We start from the raw sequence: 11,075 nt of genomic DNA, 5'->3' as shown, positions 1-11,075 counted from the left end.
ATTCAACTGCATGACTGCTAAAAGAGCCGAATAAACCAAACAGAGACTGTTAAGCCTCAGCTGGTTTACATCTAGAGCCAGCTCCGCCTTGAGCTTGGGTTAAGACCAAGCTGGGTTTTGAAAAAAGAAAGAAAGATGCATTTAGGTTATGAAGTGAGAACAATGGGATTCAAGCACTAAACCCAGTTCTTGCAAGCCAAGTAGCCCAAACAACTGTGCTGTGATGCTTTTATAGTTTTATCAACATATGTTACGCTTAAATCAGATATAACGTATCTGCATGAGCTCGCATGAGCTGAGTTGAGCTGAATACCCTCCATTCATGCTTGACTTGTTTATACTAAATGAGTTGCTCGTGGCTTGGAGCCCACTCGATGAACATGTATGAGCTTCATGTGAGCAGAATCGAACCGAGCTATGAACAGCTTGGTTCATTTACCAGCCCAACATGCAGGGCAACCAGAATGGTTCTGTCAAGTAGATGAAGCATGTGAGTGTCAACTTACTATAGAACATCAGCCTTGATATCCAAGAATTATGGCTGATGTCCTAAAGCTTATTTGACCTAATGCGAGATGATAAACTTCCTAGAGAGTTCTTGCAAGCATAAACAAGAATCCATCTTAATGAAAAACCTGACCAAAGACAGTAGATCACAAAGTGTCTCAGCCATATCTGTTAGAATGTACGGTTTCAGAATGCAAACAAGCTGTGTATTTGGATATCATTCTGTGATCAAACCTTAGTCGATGCAAATGCGCCAAGCTCCTTCAATATGTTCTTAATAAAAAAGTGTGTGCCTGAGAGAAGCAACTAACAGAAGTTTCTTGTTCGTGGAAATGGCAGATCCCCTCAACCATAATTCATCTTTCTGCATCTATTCTGAGAAAACATAGATCCTTGAGGAATATACATATGCATTAATGTGGTTTTCTACTTTTACAGTCAGTGTTAACCTTACAGAGCATTGAGAAATACATCAAAAGCTAGGAATGAGGAAAGAAGATGTGAAGTGCATGCCTAAGCATCAAAACACATAGCTAGCAATCCACAATCAGTTTTCTCAATTACCAAATGAAACAAATGGATTGAAATAAAAGAGAGAGAATGACTAAATTAAATAGCAAGGTTATATAAAATGGAAGTCACACTTGGATGATGCACAAGATACTGATACATTTAACAGAAGCACTAAAACATAGTTGGATCTCACAATATACTTAACAATGTACTGGATAGATCATAATTGGAAACTCATAGCTCATAATGCTGATAGACTGCACAAGTTATACCAATTGCATCTAAAAGATTGTGCTATAATCCATTAGGGTTCAGATTTCCCCCATTTGGCTGGAGGAAATTAACAGATAACATAGCTTGTAATGAAAATGATCCTCCCATTAGATTTGATGCTGATTGAGGAAACCTTTCCATCATATTTGATCCATCATGATAGTTGTTCCCATTTGCCTCTTCACCAAAGGCAATGTTGGTAGGAGCTATGTGATTTCCGATTAGGGAAACCCTTTCGTATCTTGAATTACTATTTTGATTTGCATAAGGTGCATGTCCGGCACCAGCCACTACATGCTCAGTTCCAGCAGACCTTGAAGGCAAGTTAGGTACTGTTTTCCCGCCATTCTTCACTTTTTCTGTCTTTCCAGCTTCATCTGGGTTTTCAGACCGTTTAACCTCGTTTGGAGGAAGGACAGGTGTGTGGCCTTGGAACAAAGCAACATGACCAAACAACTTTTCCTTCCTAGAAAAAGTTGTGCCGCATGAGCACTGCCACTTATCCTGTCCACAGTGCTTCTCATGAGTTTTTAGATCCACAATCACAGAAAATTTCTTAGTGTTGCACCTGCTGCAGGTATAGCTCTTATCACAATGGCTTCTCTTGTAGTGGTTCTTCACACAAAGGATAGACTTCAATGGCTGGAACTTCTTGTGTTTTTGGTTTCTCTTGCATCCCTCAAAAGGACACGAGTATCTCTTTAATTGGCCACCCTCCATTTTTGCATCCTTGTTTGGCTTTGCAAGGGCTTCTGGAGTCTTGTATTCATCACCATGGCCACGCATATGCATTCGGAGATTAGCGTCTCTCTTGAATCCCTTCCCACAGATCGTGCAGAAGTGGGTATGTGGTGCAAGAATCTCATCTTTGTCCAACTCCAATAGTTCATAAGAACCAGGCACAAGGTTCTCTTCCTCCCCGTCATCATCCTCATCCTTCATTGCTCCATTGAATTCTATATCTCCAGCCGAAACATTCTCAGACTCATTAACCCAAGACACAGATGATTCAGGTTGGTTAGTGCCCGACTTCTTAAATTCCTCATCAAATACCATCTTTATATCATCAAGGGATCCAGCTATCCCTGCATGAAGTCCAATCTCTGATGGCGTTCCAAATACATTGCCAGACAAATCACCATCCTGCAATCGACTAAAATTGATTTCCATACTTCCTACTTTGATATCACCACCAGCTTCCAAAACTTCACTCATCTGCTGCAAATTGCCCATCATCCCAATCCCACCTTCCTCAGCTGCCCCATCACCCAGATAACCTGCAAAAGCATCACCCTCAAACCCAGATCCCACAACACCCTGACCAACCAGATGCCCAGCCGGTATCAACCGGCCGGCCGTGGACAGCAACTGAGCTATGATCGAAGCATTATCTGTTGGACATTTTGGGTTTTACGGGTCCAACCCGCAGTCTGACCCGGTTTGACACAGCCATTAGTGGGTCATGTAACTGGCCAAGTAATGGAGATAGTGGGTGGGAGTTACGTGAATGTGGAGAGACCACATTCACGTAACTGCCTAATCTCCCATTACAAATAAGGGGTTAGGGGCTACTGGGATGATGAGTGACTTGTAGCTGTTTCCCTGCCCAAATTCTGCTCCGCATTCGGACGCTGCGGAAAGGGTCCTGCTCACCGTCGACATAAGGCTTGGGCTCATTGTGGGCGTCGACCGGCTGAGGAGAACGCTGAATCACCTACACGATCAATGGCGAATCAAGGTACGCTCCCTGTCTATTTGTTTTCACAGGGGTATCGCCAACAATGGGTTATGGGCCCACGGTACCACGCATTCCCGCTGCGCGTGGCCGTGTAGGCTGAAACGGCGTTTTGGCGTCGGTGGAGTCGCCGTGGAGCGACAACCACCGATTAACCAAAGACTGTCGCTGTGAGGCAACAGTCATCACCGGCAAATGTCACCGGAAAAAGGCGACTTAATATTCCCGGTTCAGGCAAACAAAAAAAAAAAATCGTTTTATACCTGTGGTCGTTGGGCTGCAGAAAGGGTTTGCCATCGCCGGGTTTCATTTGCCGGAGATATTGCCGAGGTTGAACGCCGGATGGCCGGCGTCAGGGGCTTTTGCCGGAAAACAGCAGAACTGCCACAGCAGTCTTGCCGGCGCCCTGGTTTTCCCACCTCATCGCCGGAGTTACCTGTAAACCGGCGACAATAAAAAAAAAATTATTTAAACCCTTACCTGTCACCGGGGAGGGGGTGGGTTTTCGCCGGGGCTGTCGCCGGATTGGACCATCGCCGTAGGGAGATATGCCGGCGGAATCTTCCGCCGTTCGCCGGCGATCTTGCCGGCACTGTATTTCCGGCTGTGCCCTTCAGCCATCGGTCGGCACCGCCGCAAATCGTCGCCGTGGGGCGACGTCTTTTGTCGGGGTGGATGACGCCGGACCGGCGTCACTGTGGAGTGACGCAGGTCGCCGGCAGCTGTGCCGGTCGCCGTGACGGCGACATGGGTCGCCGTGAAACCGAAAAAGGGGGAAACCGATAACCCCCTTTTCGGTTTCCCTAAAAAAAACTAAAACAGAAACCATCGGGTTTCTGTTTAGGTTTTTAATTTGGACCGGATCGGGTCCGGAGAGGAAACCCGATGACAGACCCGATCCAAACCCTTTTGGGTGGATCGGGGTTTGCTTTTTTCTTTTGGATCTGACCCAGACCCATAAAAGTACCGGGTCTGGGTCTGATCCGAAAAGGATCGGGTCCAATCCGGACCCATTTTAGATCGGGTCCGATCCGGACCCATTAAGAACCGGGTCATACCCGGGTCTATGTTGGACCGGGTCGAACCCGGTATTCGGTTTGAACCGGGTCGTACTCGGGTCCATGATGGACCGGGTCGAAACCGGTATCCGGTATGAACCGGGTCGAACCCGGTATCCATTTTAGACCGGGTCTAACCCGGTATCTGTTTTGGATCGGGTCCGACCCGGGCCTGTTTCGGACCGGGTCTAACCTGGGTTTTGGTTCGGGCCGGGTCCGACCCGTATTAAGTATGGGTTGGGTCAGACCCGGATCCCATTTGAAACTAGGTTGGATCCATAAAAAAAAACAGGATCCAAACACTATTGAGACTGAATCGGATCAGGAACCTGATCCGACCCCTTCCGGAACCGGTTCGGAGCCATTTTTGACCGGTTCTTTCCAGTTTTTCACCGGTTCCGGGATGCTGAGACCCTTTTTTCATAAATATAAAGAAATATAGAGATTTTGGCATACGGTTATAGGGTTTTATGAACTTTTGTTCATATTATGTATCGGTTTATAAAGTTCAGAACCGGTTCGGACCCTTAGATGACCGGTTCGGGGCGGTTTCAGACCGGTTCAGAGTGTTTTTAGACCGGTTCCTACATATGGACCCTGGGTTTTACCCATATGAGCATGCTTTTGTTATTTTTCATGCTTTATAAAGTATTTATTTTGAATAATGCATGACTTATGCATGTTAATTCATGTATTTAGTGTTGGTTAAGTTATGCATGATGATTTTAAGCATGAATTATGACTAAATTTATGATAATTAGTTTATGCATTTTTGTTGTAGTATAAACTAATATTATGTCATGAATATACATGCATTAAAATGTGTGCATGGGTGTGCTCCATAATACGAATAAATTTTTCGGTAAAAGATTTTGATTAACCGATTTATGTAATCACCAAAGTGATCTGAGTCGTGTTAATTGAGGATTCTTTGAACCGTATTAAGATTCGTAATTATGATTATGTGTGAATTTATGAAACATCGATTCTACCCAAAGGTAGGTCGTTGTGTTCCAAATTTACACAGGGTGTGATAGTAGATATGCATTCCAGCCCATGAAGCATGTTCGTACCCAAAGGTACAGTGCTGAATTGCCTCTGGATTCATGATCTACTAGTTTCACCAACTGAAGTCAATTCCTTGGGAATTGAAGAGACAGAGCAATCATGAGTATTATCGTTTTCACCAAAGTGAAACGATAATGACTCAACTATGCTTGTCTCAGAAAAGGTAAAAATAAAGGGTCTCACTTTTAGTTTTTCAACACGAGTCTCGTTTGAGCAATAATAGTAACATCTTTCCATTTTTCGTTCCTTTTATCAGGTTCCTTCCATATCGACGGTTCTAGTAGTATCCCTATCTTAGACGGATCGAATTTTTCTGATTGGAAAGAAATTGTGTTGTTCACTTTGGGCTATATGGATTTAGATCTGGCCCTTAGAATTGACGAACCTCTCACTCTTACAGAGCAGAGTACAGCTGATCAAAAAGCTGCCTCTAAGAAGTGGGAGTGCTCGAACAGACTTAGCCTGTTGCTTTTGCAATCTCGGGTGGCTAAGAACATTCGAGGTGCTATTCCTCATTGTAGGACTGTGAAGGAATTTCTGGGAGCCATTGAGGCTCAATTCGTCACTTCTAATAAGGCAAGGGCCAGTACCCTTATGTCCAAATTAGTGTTTATGAAATATGCTGGTGACAGTCACATCCGACAGCACATTTTGGAAATGAGGAATATTGCGACTCAACTGAATGACATGAAGTTCGCCATCTCTGACTCATTTTTAGTCCATTTGATCTTAACCTCGTTACCTACTGAGTATGGACCCTTTAAAATCTCCTACAACACACATAATGATGAGTGGTCTTTTAATGACCTCTTGAGTAAGTGTGTTGAGGAAGAGGAGAGGTTGAAGGGTGAGAGGGTGCCAAGTGCACATATGGCCTCTCATAAGGATAAACAGAGGTCGAGGCCAAAGAAAAGCTCTTTCAAAAAGAAGAATCAGAAGAGAGCCACTGGGAAGAGTTCAAACTCTCAGGCGAAAGCCAAATCCCAGTTTGGTGGCCCTTCTATAAAGTGTTTCTTCTGCAAAAAGAAAGGGCATAAGAAGGTGGACTGTTTGAAGTTCAAGAAGTGGCTCGAAAATAAAGGTAATAAGTCATTCGTTTCTCATGAGTGCAATTTAATTCATGTTCCATTGCATAGTTGGTGGATTGATTCTGGTGCCATGGTGCACATTGCCAACTCTTTGCAGGCATTTCTGAACAAAAGGGAACCAACGGAGCATGAAAGAAGCATCTTCTCAGGAAATAAGATGCGTTCACATGTCAAGAGCGTTGGGACCTGCAGAATTGTGTTGGAATCGGGATTCATGTTGGATTTGGTCGATACATTTTATGTTCCATCTTATAGTCGGAGCCTAATTTCAATTTCAAAACTTGATAAGTTTGATTTTATATTTAAATTTGAAAAATCTGAACTTATTATTATGAAAAATTCAATGAATATAGGTTCTGCATATATGTGTGATGGTTTGTATCGATTAAGAACCAAACTCCAAATTCAGGAATCTCACTCCATTGAGAACACAATGATTGGCAATAAACGTGGTCTAAAGGATGATCAATCCTATTTGCTTTGGCATCGGAGGTTAGGACATATCTCGAAAGAGAGAGTCCAAAGACTCGTAAAAGAGGGAATCCTTGGATCCTTTGATTTTACGAATATAGAGCCATGTGTTGACTGCATAAAGGCTAAGCAGTCTAACACATATAAGAAAGATGCCAAACGCAGCAATGGAAAGTTAGAAATAGTGCATACGGATGTCTGCGGCCCTTTTTCACCGTGTTATACGGGTGAAAAGTATTTTGTCACCTTTATAGACGATTACTCACGATATATGTATCTCTACTTATTATCTGAAAAATCAGAAGTCTTTCAGGTTTTTAAGGACTTCAAGAAAGAAGTAGAGAAACAAACCGGTGAAGTTATTAAGGTTGTCAGATCAGATAGAGGTGGCGAATATTATGGTCGTTTCACTGAGATGGGACAAAAGGAAGGTCCATTAGCACGGTTTCTAAAAGAGGAAGGCATTGTACCTCAGTATACCATGCCTGGTAGTGCTTATCAGAATGGTGTAGCTGAGAGAAGAAACCGTACGCTTAAAGAAATGGTTCGAGCGATGTTGAATCACTCAAACCTTCCTTTAACCTTGTGGGGTGAAGCTCTTAGGACTGCAGTGCATATTTTGAATAAGGTTCCTACGAAAGTTGTTCAAAAGACTCCTTATGAGTTATGGACAGGTAGAAAACCTTCTTTGTCATATATGCACATATGGGGATGTCCAGCAGAAGCTAAATTGTATAACCCACATATAAAAGCTTTTGATCCTAGGACAACTAGTGGTTTCTTCATTGGTTATCCGGAAAGATCAAAAGGCTTTAGGTTTTATTGTCCATCTCATACACCACAGATAGTGGAAACAAATAAAGCAAGATTTCTTGAAAATGGTTCTGTTGGGATAAATGCATCTCAAAATATTAATTTTGAGGAAATGCAGGATTCAGGTTTCTCACCTGCTAAGGATAATGACCCGACTTTCTCTATCATTGTTCCTTCGAGTAATGTAAGAGAAAGTACAGTCAATGAACATCAATCCCAACTAGATCCGGTTGTTGATGAGGATATACAACAACAACAGGATACAGAGGTTCTTTTTGATCCACCTGTAGCACCTGTATGGAGGTCCACCAGAATTAGGAAATCTGCTATCCATCCGGACTATGTGGTGTATTTACAAGAGTCAAATGATTTCATAGACATTGATGAAGATCCCTTCACATTTGCAGAAGCCATTGAAAGTGAAAGATCAACACATTGGATTAATGCCATGAAAGAAGAGCTTGACTCTATGGCAAAGAACCAAGTGTGGGATCTTGTACCTCGACCTGATGGAGTTAGACCTGTTGGTTGTAAATGGGTTTACAAAACCAAAACAGACTCTAAAGGTCATGTGGAGAGGTACAAGGCTAGGCTTGTTGCAAAAGGTTTCACACAGATAGAGGGCATTGATTATAATGAGACTTTTTCTCCTGTCTCAACTAAAGATTCATTAAGAATAATCATGGCCCTTGTAGCTCATTTTGATTTAGAGCTGCATCAGATGGATGTGAAAACCGCCTTCCTAAATGGAGATCTGGATGAGGAGGTATACATGCAACAACCTCCTGGTTTCAGTATAGATGACTCAAATAACTTAGTTTGCAAATTGAATAAGTCAATTTATGGACTTAAACAAGCCTCCCGCCAGTGGTATAAGAAGTTCAATCAGGTTATAATGAACTTCGGATTCACTGAAAACATTGTTGATCAGTGTATTTACATTAAGACTAGTGGGAGTAAGTTCATAATTTTGGTTTTATATGTTGACGATATTCTTCTTGCAACTAATGATTTGAGTCTTTTACATGAAACAAAAGATTTTCTTTCCTCTCATTTCGATATGAAAGACATGGGTGAGGCTACTTATGTCCTTGGAATTGAGATCCGTCGTAATAGAACTAAAGGTGTCCTTGGCTTATCTCAGAAATCCTATATCCTTAAGGTTCTTAAAAGATATGGGATGGAGAATTGTTCTCCTAGTTCGGCACCTATAGTGAAAGGGGATAAATTGAGCTTGAAGGATTGTCCTCAGGATGATATTGTGAAGGCTCAGATGGATGCTGTCCCATATGCTTCAGCAGTTGGGAGTTTACAGTACGCGCAGACCTGCACTCGACCTGATATAGCATTTGCTGTGGGAATGCTTGGTAGATATCAGTCAAATCCAGGCATTGCGCACTGGAAGGCAGCGAAGAAGGTCATGCGCTATTTACAAGGAACGAAACACTATATGTTGATCTACAGGAAAGCTGACCACCTAGAGGTCGTTGGATACTCTGATGCGGACTTAGGAGGGTGTATTGACAGTAGAAAATCCACTACTGGATACATTTTCCTTCTAGCGGGTGGTGTTGTCGCATGGAGAAGCGGAAAGCAGTCTACCACTGCTGCTCATACCATGGAAGCGGAATTTATTGCTCTATACGAGACTTCGTCACAGGCCATTTGGATAAGAAACTTCATTATGGGTCTTGGTATAGTGGACTCTATTGAGAGACCACTAAAGATCTTTTGTGATAATGAAGCAGCCGTGTCTTTTTCAAATAACAACAAGAGCTCAACATCGTGTCGGCACATGGAGTTAAAATATTTTGTTGTTAAAGAAAGGACTGAGAATCATCTGGTATGTATTGATACAATTGGGACGAAGGAAATGACTGCGGATCCCCTTACTAAAGGGCTAGCACCGGGATTGTATTCCCAACATGTAAAGGGGATGGGTCTTTTTTATTCCTTCTGATGTATGACAATACATTATGTAATCACATTTGTGTTTATGTTTTGATTCTCTAAAGTTTTGTGTTATTGTTGATTTTGCATAAAGAATCTCTCATATGGGTTAGAGAGAATAGCAGAATAACAATATTAAAGGACCAATAGAATAGGTGAGAGACCAACCTATTCATAAAGGTAATTACTTTACATGCCTAAGCACTGAAGGTGAATTGTAGTGTAGTACAAGAAAATATGACATTTCATAAAGGGGTGTTCATATCCTTGACTCATACGATTTATCCTTGTGATAAAGGGTGGCATGTGAACCCACATGAAGAATTAAATCGAGATAACGGTATACACCTCGATTTAGTACACTTTTGGTGTCAATGGGTCAAGTGAGAGAATGTTGGACATTTTGGGTTTTACGGGTCCAACCCGCAGTCTGACCCGGTTTGACACAGCCATTAGTGGGTCATGTAACTGGCCAAGTAATGGAGATAGTGGGTGGGAGTTACGTGAATGTGGAGAGACCACATTCACGTAACTGCCTAATCTCCCATTACAAATAAGGGGTTAGGGGCTACTGGGATGATGAGTGACTTGTAGCTGTTTCCCTGCCCAAATTCTGCTCCGCATTCGGACGCTGCGGAAAGGGTCCTGCTCACCGTCGACATAAGGCCTGGGCTCATTGTGGGCGTCGACCGGCTGAGGAGAACGCTGAATCACCTACACGATCAATGGCGAATCAAGGTACGCTCCCTGTCTATTTGTTTTCACAGGGGTATCGCCAACATTATCGGCTCTAACCATCTGCTGCCTAGTCAAGTATCCATCGATCCCACAATCCTCCCCAATCATAGACCTCACCACACCCTGAAGATCATGCACCTTCAGCTCCAGAAAAACAAGATTGTTGAGCAAGGCTCTGGAGTTGCAATCGGCATGAGGCAGCAAATTCGCCGGTTTCGAATCCACCCCACCACCCAAAGGACAACTCTCAAACCCCAACCCTAATTGGGACCTCAGGCTAGAGAGGGACATATCCTGAGCCTTCTGGAAGCAAGAACGTCCCTGGAAATCCCCGAACACAGTACCATCTTGCCCCCAAACCCTGAATTTCGAATACCCATGGTCCAGATTCGTGGAAAGTTCGCGCTCCGAGAAATTCCTCTGGTGGGTGAGGCGATCCATCCCCAAATCTCAAACCCCAAATCCCCAAATCATATAATTCCAATCTCTACACTTCAGAAAACTCTTTGAAAGCACATTATAAGAAGAAAGGGAGGAAGAATATTACGAAGAACCCCGAAAAGCAAGAAAAATCAAACGCAAAAGGGCTAGGAAAAGCTGAATTATTGAGGGGAAAAATGCGACCCAAGATTCCAGAATACTATAATTGAGCCATAATTCCACAAAAAGAGGGGGAAAAGAAGAGGAAAATATACCTGGTGAATTGAATGAGCTCAGATTGATACGGTGACGGTATTCACAAACTTTCTGCTGACGGATTTTTTCAGAATTTCCCACTTTTTCTGGATTTTGTGAGAAGAGAAAGAGGGGTCGCCATTAAAAGGGAGGATTTTGACACTCTCTCTGACGTGCGAGTTGCAA

General features: G+C 42.9%; 1 protein-coding gene across 1 annotated transcript; it reads right to left on the bottom strand.

Annotated features, from left to right (window-relative positions):
• Nucleotides 1-1,110: 1,110 nt before the first annotated feature.
• LOC149835905 (uncharacterized) lies at nt 1,111-10,655 on the bottom strand. Its single transcript, XM_090009669.1, has 5 exons — nt 10,253-10,655; nt 3,538-3,831; nt 3,292-3,464; nt 3,097-3,196; nt 1,111-2,684 (listed from the first exon to the last, which is right to left on the bottom strand). The coding sequence occupies exons 1-5, from the start codon at nt 10,653-10,655 to the stop codon at nt 1,315-1,317; spliced, it is 2,340 nt and encodes a 779-aa protein (XP_089865795.1). The 3' UTR covers nt 1,111-1,314.
• Between the last annotated feature and the right edge of the window lie 420 nt (nt 10,656-11,075).

Source organism: Nuphar pumila, chromosome 6 (assembly GCF_984573655.1).
Source record: "Nuphar pumila chromosome 6, dmNupPumi1.hap1.1, whole genome shotgun sequence".
In the NCBI taxonomy this organism is placed as follows: Eukaryota; Viridiplantae; Streptophyta; class Magnoliopsida; order Nymphaeales; family Nymphaeaceae; genus Nuphar; species Nuphar pumila.
Note: the sequence above shows the minus strand (reverse complement) of the source record. Positions and strands in the feature narration are given on the sequence as shown.

Excerpts from the sequence above, each read along its gene's own strand:
- LOC149835905 (XM_090009669.1), bottom strand. The coding sequence starts at position 10,655 with ATGGATCGCCTCACCCACCAGAGGAATTTCTCGGAGCGCGAACTTTCC. Across the intron at positions 3,832-10,252 it reads GGTTAGAGCCGATAATGTTG|GGAAACCGAAAAGGGGGTTA; the intron begins GCGATACCCCTG and ends AGTTTTTTTTAG. Across the intron at positions 3,197-3,291 it reads CTGCAGCCCAACGACCACAG|CGACAGTCTTTGGTTAATCG; the intron begins GTATAAAACGAT and ends GTTGCCTCACAG.